At 48.2% G+C, this 19,738-nt stretch overlaps 1 protein-coding gene across 9 annotated transcripts in view; it reads left to right on the top strand.

Moving 5' to 3' along the window:
• The window catches only part of SUGCT (succinyl-CoA:glutarate-CoA transferase), a 488,805-nt gene that overhangs the window by 117,134 nt on the left and 351,933 nt on the right, over positions 1 to 19,738 (top strand). For 5 of the 9 annotated variants that reach the window (XM_007500632.2, XM_056804130.1, XM_056804128.1 and 2 more), the window contains exon 9: positions 4,854 to 4,925. In XM_007500632.2, the coding sequence (XP_007500694.2) occupies positions 4,854 to 4,925 (72 nt within the window). Of the gene's footprint in view, positions 1 to 4,853; positions 4,926 to 14,483; positions 14,653 to 15,084; positions 16,038 to 19,738 lie in introns of those variants that run through there. The other 4 variants (XM_056804131.1, XM_056804132.1, XM_056804133.1 and 1 more) reach the window with 4 other exon arrangements.

The raw sequence follows: 19,738 nt of genomic DNA, 5'->3' as shown, positions 1-19,738 counted from the left end.
CAATCCCCAGGCTCCAGGACTGACTTTGAGAAAGATGGCGGGAGGTGATGGAGGTCAGGCCAATAGCAACTTTCAGCTAAGTGGGGTTAGACTTCGGGGGAAGAAGAAAGCCTTTCCCGAAAGCTTGTCAGAGTTGATTTTAAAAAAAAAAGGAGAAAAAGAAAAAAGACCTCAGAAGTGTGAACAATGGTGTGTGCCAAAATCAAAGTTTGAGCAAGAATACACAAGCCGAGAGGCTCTAAAAGCCAAGGAGGTAATTGGAAAGTGCTCGTTAAAGTAATTAGTGGGGAAAAAAAGCCAATGGGAAATTGCTTGAGCATCCCCCCTCAGCAGAGCGTGCCTCGTTTGAATCAAATGGAGATGAGAGCAGGATGGCTGGGTAGAGAGATGATAGGGAAACAAGCCAGGTGGGCACCTCCTCCTTCCCCTGCCTCTGCCCCTGGAACAAAGGTGCCTCTGTCTGCTTCACTTCAGCGCTCACTACTGCTCTCCCAGTGGTAGAAGCCTCAATTAATATTTAAATGGTTTCGAAATGACTTTGAGAGGCTTTTATCTTTGAGCTGAAGGCTTCAGAGAGGTGCTGGGGGAACCCAGCTCCTTTAGCAGAGACACTCAAGGACCCCCAGCTTGGACAGCCATCCCTGGCCCTAGGCTGCCTGCTCCGTGATGGAAGGATGGAAGGTCAAGGAGAGATTCCAGCGATGAAGGAGGTGGCCAGCAGCTTCATTTGGATCTGTTCAGAGTTCGGCTGGACTAGAGACTTTCTGCTTTGCCTTGGGTGAAACCTCTTGCTAAGTGAACAGTGTTAAATTAGGCTGGGGAGAGGACGGCTTTGGCCCTGCCCATTTTTATTTTGGCAAATAGGATTTCTTTTTTAGGAATCTGATACCTGGTCCAATTCTCAAAACACTTTTTAAGACGTGAATAAAGATCAATTTACATGCATTCCGCTGGGATGGAAGCCTTCATGAAATGTTTACCGTATGCCAAGCATAGGGGAAACAGAAAGAAAAAAGCAGTCTGGCTCTTAAGGAGCCTGCAGTCAGTCCAACGAGAAATTCCGAGGCTAAAGGGAGAAGGACAAGTAGTTCCAGGGCTGGACCTAGCTTGGCTCACGGGACCTGATCTCGGTTCCATTCCCAAATCTGACATGGACCATAGGCAACCTCTCTCTGCTTTGAAGCTCAGCTTTCTTGGTGGTAAAATGGGGACAATAATATCGATAGGACCTACTTCACCACAGTGTTATGATACTAAAACGAGATATGTGACGGATTTTGAGAACTTTGGTAAAGCAATATCAGTTTGTATCTTACCATTCCATCATTCTCATCATTAGGTCGTGTTGCATTTTTAGGCCACACATACTTGTAAGTCACAAAATATTTGTTTGAAATCTCCTACAGTTATGATTTTCTCTTAATTCTGCCCATTTTCTCAATCATTCCAAATTGATGGGTTAGAGAAAAGCCTCAATTAACCAGCACTTGAGTAACAGTGTTCTCAAGAAACAAACTTTACCCCCCAAGGTGTCAAGTCCTAGGTTGAGTGATTCATGATCTGGAGAAAACTGAGACTCAACTTATGCATCCAAAAGCTTTGCAACAAAGAAAGGACTTCATATTTACTCAGAAAAGCCACCTGAGGCCAGAATACCTGGAATTTCTGGTTTTTCCAAGGGCCTGCACAAGGGCCCTGACCACTGAGGCATTTGAAGATGTCTAGGCTCCACCTTTTCTCAGTTTCTTGTTATTCTTATATTTCTTATGTGCTCCCAGCTTTATCGACAGGGCCATTATTGAAAAATTCCTTATACAATCTTGACCTCCAGAAATAAATTATCATAACATTAACTTCCATTCTGATAGAAATAAAAGAAACCACATTTCAGCAAGCTATCAAATATGCCTTTTCTTTTCCCCATCCATCCATCCATCCATCCATCCATCCATCCATCCATCCATCCATCCACCTACCTACCTACCTACCTACCTACCTACCTACCTACCTACCTACCTACCTACCTACCTACCTATCTATCCATCTATCCATCTGTCCATCTGTCCATCCATCTATCCACCCACCCACCCATCCATCCATTCACTTGCCCACCTGTCTGTCTGTCTAATGTATTCCTTGCCACAGTGTTCTGTTGAAGGACTCTGGAACCAATGACAACAGGACTTTAAAAGCTTCTGGGTAAGTTCCTGCAAACTGGAGTGTGTGATACTGCTTCTGATATGTTTTATTTGACCTTGGGCAAGTGGTTTTGCTTTTCTGAGCCTCCCTTTCCTCATCTATAAAATGAGAGATTTGACCAGATCATCTCTAAGGTCCTTCCCAGTTCTAGATGGATAATTCTTTTTTTTTTTTAAACCCTTACCTTCCGTCTTGGAGTCAATACTGTGTATTGGCTCCAAGGCAGAAGAGTGGTAAAGGCTAGGCAATGGGGGTCAAGTGACTTGCCCAGGGTCACCCAACTAGGAAGTATCTGAGGCCAGATTTGAACCTAGGACCTCCCGTCTCTAGGCCTGGTTCTCAATCCACTGAGCTACCCAGCTGCCCCCTGGATAATTCTTTAATGAGGAGAAAGACAGCCTCCTAGTTGCAAGCTTTGATATATCCCAAAATCATCATGTGGCATAGATCTGACTAATTTGCCCAGGCTTTTTTTTTTTTTTAGATTGGGTCAAAAGCAGGGGGAAAAGCCAGATAGATTACATCAAAGAAATACTACCTTGGGTGTGCAAGCATGAGGGTCTGTGGACTCCTGCCTTTTCTCATTTGCAGATGAAAATAACCAAACTTCCTCCAGTGAAATGTAGTGGGTGAAATTTCACTTTATAATTAGAAATATGTCTTTTCTTGGGAAAACATTCCTATTTGTGATTCTGCTGCTAAAGTCCGCCACCACCATTTTGTATGTCAACAACTATGTGGTCAGAAATGGAAATTCTGTTGTTGCTTCGAGTATGGTGGGCTCATGTTTAAAAAAGTTTTAAGATATTTGACGTTAAGAGAAATGGAAAAAACCTAGCATAAAAAATGACCTTCTACCTCCACCCCTGGGTGTCTTTCACCATGTCTTTACTTAGGAATTTTGAGATAAAGTGAGCCTATACATCTTTGCTTGTTTCATAGGTCAATCACATGGTGGAAGTAAACTTTTAAATTTTGTATTTGATCATAAAGTTACCTGTTAGCATTTTGCATTGTTCTATCCATCTAGTTTTGAACTTTCTGATAATTCTTCTAATTTTAATAACTAGCAGCTCTTTCACTATCCAGTTTATAAGCAAAAACAATACTGCATCCCTCCTAAAGTGGCTTCATCCCTCGGTGGCTATGGCCCTATCTGCTCATGTAGGTTAACTCTTCCCAGACTCTACAAACCCATTTTCAAGCATGGTAATGGATCGACTCCTTGGAGATGATCGACTCAAAAGCACAGGGGACAGAGTTGTTCTTTATGTCCATGAACACTGGAAAGGGGAAGCTTCTCTCTGTGAGCAAAGGAGAGTAGATTTGGGCTGTCCCAGGAAATGTGAGGAGCAAGAGCCTGAAGAGATTAAGCTTTCAGGAAAGACCCCACCCGATATATCGAGAAGGATAGAGGAATTCTTGGCACGCCACTCTCTGGAAATTGTCCAAGTGCCCTCGCCCTTTACTGGTGATGCTGAATCTTTGAATGAAAGCATGACACATTATACTGATAATTCCAATGAGCTTTTGTTCATAGGTGACATTATTTCCCATCTCTGTGCATTTCACTTATTTATTTATTCATTTATTCATTCATTCATTTATTTATTCATTCATTCATTTATTCATTTATTTATTTGTTTGTTTGTTTGTTTGTTTGTTTATTTTTGAGGCCAACAGGGTTAAGTGACTTGTGCAGTCTTGCACAGCTAGTAAGTGTTTAGACTGGATTTGAACTCAGGTCTTCCTGATGCCAAGACCAGTCCTCTTCCCACTGTACCTCCTAGCTGCCCTGACCTCAGTGTATTTGAATAAGTGGTTTCTTATATCTCTTTCACCTCTAATAAGTGGGTCAATAAATGATCAAGGATTTCTGAAGATCTTTTTGTGTACAAGGTCACTGTTCCAAAGTCTGGGTGAAAGGAAAAAACTGTTTCTGCCCTTAAGGAGCTCATAGTCTAATGCAAACTATGTATCTCTCTGGGGATCATATATAAATGTTATGATCTGTAAAGGTAAAGTGGAGGTAAAAAGCCCCGGCTGTGGCAGAGAAGGAAGGAAGAAATGATTCAGTGGCTCCTGTGTGCTGGCCCCGGGCTAAGCTCTTAACCAATCTGATCTTTGATCTTCACACCAGCCCTGGGAAGTAGATGCATCTAGGGTTCAGGTGAAGACCTGGGGGAGGGGGCAAAGGACTTTTGTAGAAGTTTGGATCTGAAGTGGGTAGGCCTGGGAAGTTGGGAGGCTGAAGCAGGGAGGGAGAGCATTCCAGGCCCTGGAGAGCTGCGTATGGAGGCCCGTGGGGTGGAAGGCTGAAGAGATAGACCATATTCTGAAGGGCCTAAAAAGCCAAAGAGGACTTTCTATTAGGTTCTGAGCCTCAGGGAAGTTTACTGGGTAGGGAAGGGACATGGCCAAGCCTATGCCTTGGGAAAATCGCTTTGGTAATTGGGTGGGGAATGGCATGGCGGAGCAGGCAGACCCCCCCAATGGCTCCTGCCGTAGTGTAGGCAGGAGGAGACAAGGCAGGTGGATGAGAAATGTGGCAAGGGCAGAAATGTCAGGACGTGGCCGGAACGGACGTGGGGAGTGAGAGAGATTGAAGATCCCAGGCTCCCGGGGTGGGTGAATCCCATCTCTCTGTTTTTCAGGCTTTTCGAACCAAGGACGGCTATCTTGTGGTTGGAGCCGGGAATGACCAGCACTTTGTGACCATGTGCAAGGTAAGAATGGCCCCATTGCAGGAGGAAAAGTGGCTCAAATGGAGTTTGTGAACGTTGAGGATCCCTTCCTGGCCCCTGGGCTGGGCTAGAAGGCCAATGCGTTGACTTGGAACTAGATGGGTGAAATCCCCCTCCTGTACCGACCTGTCCGCTTTGGGGCCTTCGGGAGTCCATGCAGGCACTGGCTTCTGAGGGAGCCTTCTGGGCCCCCCGCTGGCACTTTCTCCCCCGGGGCACCTCTAGCTGCTGTGTTGGTGCTTTGTGTAGGAGGGTGGCCCTTTCCTGTCGCTCAGGGTTAGGGAGCCCTGCAGAATGCTTGTGGATGCTTGGTTTAGAGGAAGCCTTTGGCTCCGCCTGTAACCACTCAATCATCAATTCAATCAACATCTTAGCACCTTTTTATGGAAGACCCTGGAGAGCCAAGAGCCCAAATGGTTCCAAGCCTTCCCTGAGGGATCAGGGTAAGCAGCCTGTCCACAAACAAGGGGGAGCCAAGGGGTCACAGCTTCCGTGTTGGGAACATTCGAAATCCTGTGCATTCTTCTCTCAGATGAGCCATCCAAGGGCCTTATGAGTTAGGCAGCACCACTTTTATTTTCATCAGTTTTATGGATGAAGGAATGGAGACTAAGAGCCACGGGCCACTTTTAAGCTACTAACTAGTAGAGGTGGGATTCGAACCCAGGTCTCCTGAGTCCATCTAGTCCTCTTTTGCTTTGGGTAGAGGAATGATTCAGATAAGAGGCTATAAAAACCAAACCAAACCACCCACTGGCCTGGGTTATGGTGAGAACTCTGCTGATCTCCATTATCATTGTTTGCCAGACACCTCACCTCTCACGTCCTGGCACAAGCCCAACCTGACCGGGCACCCTAGACACCCCCCTTTCCAGAATCACTTTTAACCCATGATCCCTCCCATATTGGGATGAGGTCAAGGAATGATGGCTGAAAGTGAACCCAGATGGGCCCTGAGCACATGACCACCAGGGAGCTGCTGACCTTGTGCCCAGCGCCAGCCCCAGCCCCAGCCCTCTTCTTCCCTGCTGGCTGAGGAAGAGCCCTCCGCGCTCACAACCGGACTCTCTCCCCCACTCCGTCATTTGACAAAAAGAGGGATGCAAACGCAGAAGGATTCTTGCTCGCCTCGAGGCGTTCTTCTCCGGAGATGGGCTTCTGCAAACGATGTCTCTGTGGTGTGTTTGCTGCTCTTGGTGCTGCTTGCTTTACTGCCCTTGTGCCTAGGGCTTTCCGCTGCTCGTCCTCCTTTCTCGGGGCAGCGGAGTTCCATCGCGATAATGCGGGCTTAGCCATTCCGCAGCAACGGCCTCCCCTCCCTCTGGTTCCTGATTGCTGCTAGAAATACTTCTCTGTTTCCGGATCACCTCAAACCTAATAGTGGGACGGCGGGGTCAAAGGTATACTCGGTTTGACAGCTCTGGGGGCTCCATCCTTCCCAGGCCTTTGGCTGAAGAAGTGGCGCCCTCTTCAAAGCTCCACCTCCTTAAGCCAAACAGCCAAGCAGACCCCCTCCCCGCCCTCGCTCTCGTCTTCATCTCTCTTTCCCGATGCGTGCCTTAGGCTCCATTGGCCTATCGGTCCCCCCCCCCCCCAGATTAGCGAGCGATTGATCTGCCCTAAACATGCCTCTCAGATGCCAGTTCTGCATTGTGGAGGGCCTGTTGGACCTCCATAACTTGCCAGGTATTTCAGTGACGACGTGGCCCGGATTCTCTCTGCAGCGAGGTCTGGACTCTTCCGCGTGTCTCATACACTTCAGTGGCTCTCTCCAAGCTCTGTGTTGGGACGTGCCTCGGTTAACCTCTCCAGCCCAGCTCCAGTGCTGCCCCCTCCCAGAACCCATCTTTGACCCCTCCAGTTGGGTCAAAGCAACCTTCTTACTCTTGGACTTTTATTGCGCTCTTCTGCCTTCCCATCACCCATTTCCCAACTCTTCTCACTGCTCAGGCGCTATCCCCTGCGGTAAAGAATCAACATGAAGGGGAAAGGCCCCTGAGGCCATCAAAACCAACACATGACCAATACAATGCGTGTGCCCACCCCCCTGCACGGAGAGGAGAAAGGTGGCTCTCTTCTCTTTTCCTGGGGTCCAGCCGGGTCACTTTTGGGTCACATCCTTCCACGCCATCCGTATCTTGTTTGTGCTGCACTTTTTGTTGGGCTTGTTTTGTTGGCTCTGGTCCCCCTCGTCTTCTTGGGGTCCTCCATATTGATTCTTTCTGTTGGCCTCATAATATTGGTCACATCCTCGCCCCGCGAGTCCTCAAGCCCGTCCTCATTCAGCGGCATCTCCATTGTTTCCAGTTCTCTGCTCCCTTTATTGTCCCGAGGAGACCCAGGCTCAGAGACTTCCAGGAACCTGTCCATGAAGGACCAAGCTGGGACGCAGCCTCATTTGGGGGTTCTGCCTCCCAGGCCAGCACTCTTTCTACCAGGGATTTTAATAAAACTGCAGCCTGACCTTCTGATGAGTATTCACTTCTGTCCTACATATTTTGGTTATTATTTTAAGGTCACAATTACAGTCTCATAAAACAATGCTGCTTCCACCGATGCAGCTCCCCAAATGAGGTCTTTGGGGAAATCATTTCCAAGCTATTTCATTTTGGATATTTATTTACATAGATATGTCTTCCAGAGTTTGGAGACTTGGCTAGGTGTTCTGCCATTGGGCTAGATAGTCTCTCAATTCATTTAAAGAGCCATGTGTTTTCTATATTCTCTGTATCGGCACCAAATAGTGTCTAGAAGGCTGGCTTTGGAGGCAGGAAGTCCTGGGTTCAAATCATGACTCTGACATATAATAATTCTGTGATCATAGAGGTGTCTGTTCAGTCCTCCAGCAACTCTCTTTGTTGATCATCCATCCGCCAACAAGCCCCAATGAATAGCCATCCCCTTGGGCAATACAGGGCTTGCTACCTAGTACGTGCAGCATAAATGTTTGTCAATTGAATTATCGATGGAGACGAGAATGGAGCAGGCCCTATTCTCAAGGAGCAGAGAGATGGAGAGGCGCCAGTCCAGATGTGTGGAAGGAATTTCCACACCAGGATTTCCCCATGATGATGAAATTACTGATCACACACACACACACGTCAAACTAGGAAACCGACCGCCAGAGAGAATTTCTGTCTGTCCATGTATTGTGTCTGTATTATCATATGGATGCAATAAGTGCTCGTGGATGGCGTCGCGCTGAGTGCTTGGGATAGGGACACGTCCAGAGGCGGGGCGGGAAGAAAACAAGGACACGCGTTAGCTTAGACAGAAGAAATGGTGCTAATAAATACAAGGTAGGCTGAGGAGGGTACCAGGTGCTGATAGGCCAGACTGTTTTTTCTTCATTTCGAGGAAGCTGATGGAAATGCATTTCCAGCAAAGAGAATGTTTTACACACTTTTAACATTTGTCCTGTTCACTTCCCTCCCCTGCCTGGGCAGCCTCGGTGTGTTTCAACTGACCACAGCCCTCTGGGCATGGTGGAGGCTTTAAAGGTGCCGCGAATTCCTCTGGAGTCCCTATTGGGAGCCACGTTTGAATGGAAGTTACTTCTCCTACATGAGAGGGTCATGGGCGGCCTGAAAAGCCGCTGAACAGAGAAGGTGATAAATGACGCCGAGGCCAATCGCAGGGCGGCTCGCTGAGGCCAAGGTGGGAGAGAGGCGAGCCTCGGAGTGGGGCCCTGAGCGAGGGCAGGGAAGATGGATTCCAGCATTTGATCTGGGATCAAAGGCTGCTCATTAGGAAAGGTCAGCACCAGAAATGTGAACCATACGGAAGCCGCTGCCTATGAAGTCGCTCGCGGATGGAGCGGCCGACATGCAAGAGCCCCTCCCGGCTCTAAACGATCACAGACCCTCGCCGGGCCCATGTGGTTTGGAGCTCGCTCTCTGCGCGGGGGGAACCGGAGAGGGGAGCCAATGACTGGCTGACATATTCCTCCCTGTTGTTGAAAACAACGGCAGCGAGTCCTTTTTATGTTTGATTCATCGCCGCAGATCCACACGGAACTTTTGAACTTCCTCATAAATAACCATAAAGAAAACTATTTTGTGAGATCTCTCTGCCAAAGCGGCACGGCTGGCCATGAATTTACCGCCCCGGGACGGCTTATCAATGGATGGGCTGATGGCTGTGAGAAGGGGCCGGGCCAGGAAGGCTCCGTGGCACACCATGTTTGGCTCTTACACCGGGTTTGGAGGCAGGACTTGAATCTGCTGCCGAGGGCTTGTGTTGTCTTGATCAGCCCCTCTTCCTAGGATCATGGTTCAAGAGCTAGAAGGGATCATCGAGACCATGTGGGACAGAGGAGGAAACTGAGGCAGACACAGGGGAAGGCAAGCTAAGTAGTGAAGGCTGGATTTGACCTCAGGCTTTCCTGAGCTCAGGTGCAGCACTCAATCTGTTGCGCCATCCTTGCTGCCTCTGAGATGTCCTGAAAACACCTTCCATCGGCTCTCCTTCACAACCTGGGAATGAAGTCACTCATTCACTCGTTCATTCAACAAAGATTAGGGAGCCCCGCTCTCTGCCTCTCTGTGTCCCTCTGTCTGTCTGTCTGTCTCTGTCTCTCTCCCCACCCCTCTTGACTCACTCCAGGCTCAGTAAGGGCATAATAAGTGCATTTCCCTTCATTTGTTAGCAGCCCAGGTTCTGGAACAGAAAGAGCAAACCCTGGGCCTTATTCACAGTTTAGTCTTGATACAAGACAAAGACAAGAGGGCCCGGAGGCTCAGGCATGAGGAGAGAAGCCTTCACATGACTCCCTGTGGGCTCCAGATAGGGTACCCATGACTACCCTCTGGGAAAGGGGATGCCACGGCCTGGGAGGTGGATTCTGAACTGACCCAAGGACTGGCAAGCAACCCCGTTTCCTTGGGGCAGGGGCTCTTGCTTTGTCATCTTGAGACCCCTCGCACCTGCCCAAGGACAAGGCTGGCCCTGGTCTGTATGCTGAGGTCTTCAGAGGATTTCAAGAGTGGCAGGAGTTGACAGGTTGACATGGAAGTCTCAAACTTTCTTGTGATCTCAGGTGGCATCAATATAGGCATGTTGTCCAGAATGAGGGAGTTCCTCTCTGTGGAGCAGAAGGTAGAGCACTGGCCCAGGAGATAGGAAGACCTAAGTTCAAATCCTGGATAAGTCATTATTCCTCGGTCTTCCTCAGTTACTTTATCGGTAAAATGGGGATAATAATCGCATCTTCCTCGCAGGATCATGAAATGAGTTAAGCCATCTGAACAATTCTGCAAACTTTAAAGTGCTATTTAAATGCTCTTGTTGTTATCACGGTCATTGTTCTAACTACTATTGTCATTGCTATAGCTGTCACTGTTCTTATAGCTATTCTTGTTGTCATTGCTATCGTCATCCCTGTTGCTGATGTCATGGTTGTCATGGCCACGGTTGCCATTGTTATGGCAACGATCATTGATGTTATTGTTCCAAACTGTTGTTGATGCGGTTCTCAAGTTGTTCCGCAGATGTTTTTGTTGCCGTTTGTTGCTCTTGGCACGGCCATCACCATAGTTGTTGACGATGTCATTGTTCTGACTGTTGGGAGTGTGGTCTCCTTCTCATTGTTGTTCTCATTGTCCTTATCGGGTTCTTATTGTTGCCATCATCATTAGGGATGTCCTCTTGTTCTGTGGTGGCCATTATTGCCCTTGTTGTTTGTTCTCATTGTTTCTGTGTTCTCCTTGCTCTTGCCATTGTTGTCAGGAGTGGCAGGCCTCCTTTGCTTGCTCAAGCCACATCTGAAGTATGGTGAGTCATTGTGGGGTGGCACATTCCTGGTCCACACAATAGCATGAGCAAAGACTTGGAGATGGGAAATGAAAAGGAATATTTGGAGATCAGAAAGCAAACTTCTGAGGCACGTCGGGAAGGAGACACGGTTGGGCGGACAGAGAGGGATTTTGAAGTGCATACACGGAAGCTTCCATCTGGTAGCATCCAACTCCTTAGTAACCTGGGAGACAAAGGAATATGCTGAGCAGAAGGATGATGTTCGGGGCTGGAGGAAATGATAAATCACTTTAAACAGTCTTAAGGAATGTAGGAGAGAGACTGCCAAGCAACATGAAGGGCCTGGCCGAGGGGAGACTTTAGAGCTGAGCTCCTCAGCTCAGTTTTCTCCTTTCTCAGGCAGGACTTTGCGGCTTGTGGCCACGAGTGGAGAAAGTAGTTGTTGGAGCTCCCCAGGATTGGGGGTTGGTAAAATGGATGACGTGAAAGGGCAAGGGGGTGAGGGGCATGTCAAGAGCACTGACGAATGGCTGTTCTTGGCATCCGGATTGGCTAAGGGAGGCGAGTGAAAATGTGATTTGAAGAGTCTAAGTGACTAGCGGTCTTGATATGGGCAGAGATCAGGATTAGCACCAAAGGAAGAGGAGAGCTTGAGGTACTGCAACATCTTAGAGGTGGAACAGTGCTAAGGACTGGCAAGTCAGCATATAGCCAGGCCTGCAGATGCGGGATGTGGAGAGGAGATGGAGAAGCCATATCATTGGGAATAGGAAAGCCACCCAGTAAGATGGCGGGCTGTGGAGATGGGCGGGCGAGGTATTGGAGAGGAGGCTTGTGGGGAGATTGGGGGCCAAGTACCAAAGTCATCGAAGAAGGGAGAGAGAGTCCTAGAGGTCAGTCGGTCGAGATGAGCCTTTTCATGCCTGCCTGGTCCACAGGGTCAGTCGTTTCATTGGTTCTCCCCAATGCTCCAGTGTTTGTCTTCCTGCTTTACTGGTGGCCAGATGCAAATAACATCCCATTCTCTCCTGTCTCTGCTCCAAGACCTGGGCCGGCAACAGAGGCAGGGCTGCTTCTTTTAGGGATCAGGATCATGGTTGTAGAGTGAATACCGCAGTGCTGGTACATGCTGACTGACAGGGGAGACTAGTCTGTGGAGTAGGGACCACTACCCTACTGCCCCAAGTCGGCGGGCCTCAGTGGGCTTTCTTGTGACACATAGGGGTGTTTCCAAGGAGATCCCTTGCTTGGGTATCAGGCTTGCTTATACCTCTGTTTATAGAGAATCCCTTTTCAGAATGTTGCCGTATAATCCACTTTACTTTCCCCCTTTTTGCATTTGTTCAAACGCTCTTGTTCGATGCCGTTCTGTGATGGCATTCGGAGTACTCTGTGTTTTCCAGAGCAGCGCTCAGGACCAGGCCCTTGGCAGCCCTCAACGTCCCTGAAACAAAGGCCCTTCGAAGAGCGTCAGCTAGCATGCTGGAGGCTGAAGAAAGGAGAGCGAAGATCCTCCGGTCCTGACGGATGTCCGTGGCCCGCGGCACAGTGCAAGCGAGGCAGCTCCGAGGACGGAGGAGGAGGGCGGCTCCGTGGGGAGAGCAGAGGCGAAGCAACACGCCGCGTGAGTCCTCAGGATGCCCGGTGCCAGCCACGCCACCCTGCTCTGTGGGGAGTCACGGATACGATGCCAAATCAGGCTTGGAGCGGCACCAGAGTCGTGCTTGGGAACTTGGGGCTCTTTACAGACGATCAAGTCCCACAGAACCAGTCATTCCAGAAGTTGTGACCAATGGGGCGTTGCGGCTGCCCCTGGGAAGGAGGAGAGGGGCCCACTGCTCTCCGGCTACTCCGACCGGAGGACCGTCCGTCCTGGACGGGTCCGGAGAAGGTTGAACCTGTCATTGGCCCGCCAGGGTCCTGGGCTCGGAGCAGCTTAAGGCGACGACTGTACGGAGAGGCAGGAGACAAATATGGATTCTGGGCCCCGCGATGAGCCCAGCAAGGACTTGGTGCTGTGCTTGGGGGGCTTTCTCGTCCCCCCGTGAAGGGGAGAAGAGGACTCGGCGCCAGGAGCTGTGGCCTTTCGGCCGCCCGTGTTCTCCGAGCTCGGCTCCTCTCTGCCCTTGGGGGAGGCTTTCTGCCAGCGGGTCACCCTTCGCCTCAGCAGGAGCTGGCTGACGCGATTACGTTGTCTGCTCATGTGGGGACACGCTGAGCCGAGGCCGTTCGAGAGTCCGCAGAGACGCCTCTGGGACAAGGTGCCCCGAGCTGTGGGCTGCACAGGCGGAAGGAAGAACGGCGGCCGGCGTCACTGGGGTCCTGCGTGCATGTGCAGAAATGGGCACACTTGCGTCTGATCTTTGGATGACGCCAACCTGAAATCCACAAGCGGGGCAATCCCGGCCCCACAGAGCCGGCGGGCCCAGCACGCAGCCAGGCCAGAGCGAGGTGAGTGCTGCGTGACCGTCTCGTGGGCAGACTTGGGGGCTGGACAGGCCGACATTCACCGGCTTCCTAAGAACTTGGGGTCAGTGAAGTCAATGTTTAATAGTAGTTTTGGGTGGATGTTGGTCATTGTGAGGCTTAACCCTGCTGGTCATGAGCCTTGTGAGCGCTTGAGCAGCCTCCCCAGTGTGTCTACCTGATACACTAACAGTGGAGTGACCCGAAGCCGGAGTCCTCTGCGGCAGCGTGGCCGTCAGATTGTGCCAGGATGGGGGAGACCCAGACGCAGAGGCCAGCCGCCGGGCCCCAGCTAGCATCCGTCCTGCCTGTCAGGGTAAGGCAGGGCACAGAATCCCCCACCCCCAATCAGCCCCTCCAGAACAGCGTAAGGGGAAACATTCGGAGTGGGGCGTCCCCTTCCTGGAATTGGAATTCTGCTTCTGCCCCTTAACTTACTCCGTGGATAGAACGTTGGGCCACTCCGTTCAAACCGAGACTGTGTCCTTATCTGTTAGTGGAGATAACAGTTGTGCCATTGAAGCATCCCAGGGTGTTGTAAGAATCAGATTGGATCATATTTGTAAAGCGCTTTACAAATATTATCTTTATTATGCAAATTTTTATTTTTTAATTTTTATTATATAAATTTATTATACACATATTAACTTTACAAAGCACTTTACTAAAGCCTCTCAGAGCCATATCAGAGTCCCAGCTGTTCTTAGTGTGACTTCCTGTGCAACTTGGGCAAGTCACTTAACCCTTCAGTTTCCTGCTCTGCAGAATGAGGAGATCAGGAAAGAGGATCTTGAAAGTACCTTCTAGCTCCAGGTCTGCGACCTTATAATTCACAGATATTCATTCAACCTTTGCTTGGAGTCTCTTGTGAGGGAATGGGAACCCGCCCCGTCCTGGGACATTTCATTCCACTGGTGGATTCTTGTGCTTGGGAGGAAGGCTTTCTCCACCCATAGCCCGAGTCTCTCTTCATGTTTCATCCATTGCTCGCAGTGCTCCCTTCCACCGTCAAATAAAACAAGGCAATGCCTCTTTCATGTGGCGGTGCTTTACCTCCTTGAAGATAGTCCCATCCCTCTATCCTCCCTTCAACTGATCCTCCCCCTAAACATGGACTCAAGGGCTTGCACCATCCTGGTTGCCCTCCTCTGGGCCCCTTTTACATTCTCAATATCTCTCCTAAAATCTGACACCTAGAAATGAAGGGGAAAATACTCTGTCATCTTCCCAGGGCAGGGAGGAGCAGGGCACTCACCTGATTAGCCCTGGTCCCTTTGCAGCTCTTATTGTGGCCAACAAACATATTATGTGCTGGATGCTGTATGATGCTGCTGCCTGGCATCAGACCTGCAGTGGCATAGCGTGACTGTGGCCTCCTTTGCTCTCCATGAAAGCTCCCCAGAGCTTCCTCCAGGGGACAACTGTTTAGCCATGATTCTCCCATCTCGTAGAGTACTAAGGACCGTTCAGTGGCATCCTTAACGTTTTGGTAAATGGCCTCATTTTTGTTCTTTTCTTTGATGAAATTGTTGTTTCTGATTTGTTCTTTGACTTGTCAGTCCTTTAGGATCAAGTTATTTGGTTTCTAATTCATTTTCAGAGGCAGCTAGGGATGCAGGATATGGAGCACTGGGCTTGGAATCAGAAGATTCATCTTCCTGAGTTTAAATCTGCCCTCAAACACTTACTAGCTGTGTGACCTTGGGCAAGTCACTGAACCCCGTTTGCCTTATTTAGTTCTTCATCTGCAAAATGGGCTGCAGAAGGAAATGGCAAACCACTCCAGTATCTTTGCCAAGAAAACCCCCAATGGAGCATTGAAGAATAGGTCACAACTGAAATGACTGAATAACAAATTCATTCTTATCTTTTCTTCAAAGCTTCTTTATTGAATATAGTCTTTTATTCCATTGTGGTCAGTAAAAGATTTGCCTAGTATGCCCACTTTTCTGTATTTGTTTGTGAGGCTCCACTACACGGTCAGTTTTGGTTAAGGTGCCCAGGCCAGCAAAGCAACACGTGAACCCCTACTGGATCCACCTTGGGAATTTCCAGGCATCCCTCATGTCTAACTTTCCTAGCATCCCTTTCAGGCCTTTAGCTTCTTTCTTGCTTATCTCTTTGGCCCCAGTCAGCAAAGTGTCCTCGTCTCTCCTGGCTTTGTTAGCAACACGTGAATAGGAGCAAGGACAGTGTGGATGATGGGAAGACTCCAAAGCTAGGCTCTGCAGGCCAAGATTTGGGTTATGAAAGGGACGAGAGACTCAAGAGAAGAGGCCGATGTCGGTTAGAGGGCCTCAGCCAAGGTCCAGATGGGGAAGGGAGGAGAGAGTGACAACATGGTCTGGGCCGGTGAGTGTGGAGGGGCTGGAGGTCACAGTGAAGACAGAGAATGTTAGGGTTGTAAGGCACAGGGTGAGGCGGCCTGATAACAGATTGTGATGAGATAAAGGACTTTCAGAGTTTATGGACATGGAAGTGGAGGACTTGTACTGACGGCCAATCAAGGGCGGTGAGAGAGGTGGCCTTTCCTTGAGCAGTGTTCAGTCTGACTGAAGTAATGTTACACTGCGGACCAACAGGAGAGGCTTTCAAAGAAAGGTTACAAGGTTCCTAGTACTTTCCGAGCCCAGAGCACCAGGAGAGCTCGATGGCACAGTGGCTAGAAGGCTGGGCCTAGACTCCAGAAGACCTGACTTCAGATCCAGCCTCTCATGACCGGTTCAGTGACTGGACAAGTAACTCAAACCCCTTTCTGCTTCAGTGACCTCACCTAGAACATGGGGATAGCGCTAGTGTGTCTCCTGAGGTGGTTGTGAAGATCCAATGTGATGGTATTTGTAAACACTTATCCTAGCGTCTGGGACAGAGTAGGTGATTACTAAATGCTTCCCATCTTCCCTCCCTCCCCTTCCCAAGGATGTAGTGTATGTGATTCAGGTGCCTTGGCCTCACTAAGGTCAGCTCCCCATTAGCCATGTCGAGAATGGAAGGAACGGAAGAGCCGAGCGGCTCTTCCTACTCTCTTTATTCTCGTTGACTGGTTGAGTGGTTGGTGGCCCAGGTCTTTGCCCAGAGTAGATGAAGCTGCTCCCGCCCCCTGCGCTGACCCGTTCTGTGGCTGGGGAAGCACCTGGAGCCTCCACCAGCTCATTTAGAGAGATTCCTCCACTGGAGGACTCGCAGAACTTGATGTAATTTCTCTGTACTTCTTTGTCTGTCTCCATCATTACGGGATTCGTGACAAGCTCTTTATGGATTTCTGGGTGCGATTCTTGTGGTCTCTGGGACGTTATCGCTCACTCTCACTGTGGAACTGACTTTAAGACAATGAATTAGAATGAAGAGTAGTTTTAGAGACCTTTGGGTAGGTTTTCTCGTGTGTGAATCCCGTCAGCAAAGATAGCAGATACGGTTAGAATATTGATACATTAGGGCCTTTCCTCTCTTCTTTGGGTGGACTAAATGGTTGTGGTTTGCAGGGGTTGGTTATCTCCGCCTTAGCTCGCCCTAATGGAAGTCTCTACAGATTTCAATTTCTTCAGGCTGGGGTTTAAGCTACGCTGTGCCAGGGACTTGTTCATTTGCCTTTAGAAGGTTTACATTCTGTTTTAAAATTGACAAGCATTTGTTTTCACTTCTTCTGTGCCACCCCAAAACAAAACTGGAAACAACTATGCTTCTTCAAGGAGAACTGTCTGCATCATCAGCTATGTGACCTGCACTTATATCATCTACATTGGAGTTCATCTCTCTCTCAGGAGCTGGGCAATATGACTAGACGGATAACCCAGACTTCAAAGAAAGAGGAAAAGGAGTTCATATGTACAAAGATATCCATAGCAGCTCCCTTTGCTATGGCAAAGAATTGAGCACTAAATGGGACACCCATCAGTTTGGGAAAGGCAGGCAAAACATGGTGTATAAAAAGACGGTGATACAATTGTGCTCTAAGAAGTGAGGAAAAGGACAATTTCAGAGAAACCTTGGAAAACGTGTATGAACTGATGCAGAATGAAGTGAGCAGAACCTGGAAAACAATGTTTACGATATGAACCCCATTGCTTAGATACTTTTTGAAGGAGTATCACCTTTTGTAGCAAAATATGTGTTTTGGTCCAATCTGAAGCTTTCTGTGATATCATCCTCTTGCCATTGATTTGGAATCACCATCCAGTCCAGAGTAGTAATTCCCGTATTTACAGGGTCTATAAATAGTCTGGGCTGAAGGGAATAGTTATTTTGTTTTAGAAAGCTCTGCTAACCTGACCACTCTCCCCTACCCCCAAACCCATTAGGCTTTTCCCTTGGTTGTTGTGATATATTTTCTAGTATCCTTCGATTCATTCAATCATTGATTCATTCATAAACATTTATTAAGAATCTACAGGTCCAGGGAAGATGGTGGAGTAGGGTCTCAAGCTTTCTTGTCCTCCTAACCTCCTCCCTACTCCTGTACCAGGGACCAAAAATAATTGCATACAATCAACATTTAAAGGAGCCAAAACAGATAGAAGTCTGCAGCTTAGTTGAACAGCCAAGGACAATTAGAGAGACAGTTTTCTAACTTCCCTGGCCCCAGTCCTACCACCATAGGTCCTGGGGGCAGGAAGAGAACAAATAGAGGGAATCCACAAAGCAGCCCAGGAGGCCAGGATCAGCAACCACACCTTGTATGCTGAGCTGGGATTTGAATCCTCAGGCAGAGGGCCTTGGGAGAAACTGTGTTTGCTGTAGCCTTGGCTCAGGAGATGCTGGCTGGCCCATGGCAGGGGACTGAAGGAGTAGACACCTCGGAGGCAATGGGCCCCAGGCCCTAGGGGCAAGAGCTCAAGCCTTATTGCTAACAAAGGAGGGAATTTGGAGGCTGGAAGAATGTGGACAAGACACCTGCCCTGCCTGGGGCTTTGGCTTTTTGTGAGAGGTAGTGAGGAAGAAGCAAGCACTGGAGAGTGTTTGGGACCCCATCAGCTATGGTCACTCCCAGGAGAGTAGAATCTCTGGTTGTTCCCACAGGGCAGGTGGACTAGCTGCTTACAGTTGAGTAGCAGAATTGCTTGGGGGCTCTTGTGGGAGTACCTGTAGTCAACTAAAGATAGGGGGTTGTGGACCAGGACTATAAAACTGGTTCATAAAAACTGCAACAACTACTTAGGACCCAGGAAGAAACACACACTCAAAAATCCTGAAACCTAAGATAACAGACATCAACACAACAGGAACCTTGGGACTCCAGAAAAAATCCAGTATTTAAGTCTATTGGCTGGCCCCTAAAATTAAAAATAAATAAAAATGGGCAAACAAAGGAGTAAGAACCCAACTATTGATAGCTATTATGGGGACTGAAAAGATCTTGGTTCAATTTCAGAGGACAGTATAATAAAAACACCTACTTCAAAAACAACAAAGAAATACATTAAATGGCCACAAGCTCAAAAAGAGCTTTTTAAAGAACTTAAAAAGGACCTCAAAAACCAAATGAGAGAGGCAGAGGGAAAATTAGGAAAAAAATAAGAGCAATGCAAGGAAATCAAGAAAATTATGAAAGAAAGGTCAACAAAATGGAAAAAGAGATCCAGAAGCTTATGGAATAAAATAACATATTAAGAATTAGCATTGGACAAGGAGAAGCTAATGATTCCCTAAGGCAACAAGAAATAATAAAACAAAATCAAAAGAATGAAATAATAGAAGATAATATGAAACATCTTATAAAAACAATTGACCTTGAAAACAGATCAAGGAGAGACAATTTAAGAATTGTTAAGAGTTTCAACTATTCCTGGAGAAAAACCCAAAACTAAGCAGAAATTTTTATCTATAAGAAATAACGAAAGGTAATGAGACACTAATCATAAGCAACCCAAAGAGTCAAATTATTTGATTCTGATATGGGAAAATGTTATCTATGGCCCCTGGGAACCCAGGCATCATTGCCTGGGTATTTTCAAGGGGGCAGGTATGGATGGAAGACCCAAGGTTGAGGGACTGGAATGGAATGAGATGAAATTGTAGTGGCATAGACCAGGAGGAGGCAGGATAGAGTGACTATTTCATATAGAGGAAGAACAAGTAGAGGAACTGCCATGGAGAGGGGAATAGAGGGTAGAGGGCTGATGGTACTAGAACCCAATTCTCATTAGAACTTGGATAAAGAGAGAACAACAGTAAATTTTTTCTTTAAAATGTAGAGAAACAGGAGGGAAGGAGGATGGGATTAGGGAGACAGTGGGAAGAGAAAGGTGGGCAAGGGGGTGAGAAAAGGAAGGGATACCTAGAGGCGAGTACATATCAAGAAGTGGGGGTAAGGTAAGGGGATAAGAGAATCAAGAAGTAGGAGGGCACAATTGCGGTATAAAGAAAGGGTTTGGGGAAGGATGTCTAGAATAAGAAATAAAAGGGATAAGGGAGTGACCTTTGGAAAGATGGGCCAATCTGGGCATAGGAGGGCAAGGGGAAAGGATAAGGGAGCATTTTGGGGAAGGGTTGGAAATGTGGAGATGAGAAGGGCCCATTTTCTAGTCGTAGTGGACCATCTTTTACAAGGAATGGAGGTGGGAGATGGTTATTATGTA

Source organism: Monodelphis domestica, chromosome 7 (assembly GCF_027887165.1).
Source record: "Monodelphis domestica isolate mMonDom1 chromosome 7, mMonDom1.pri, whole genome shotgun sequence".
Classification (NCBI taxonomy): domain Eukaryota; kingdom Metazoa; phylum Chordata; class Mammalia; order Didelphimorphia; family Didelphidae; genus Monodelphis; species Monodelphis domestica.
Note: the sequence above shows the minus strand (reverse complement) of the source record. Positions and strands in the feature narration are given on the sequence as shown.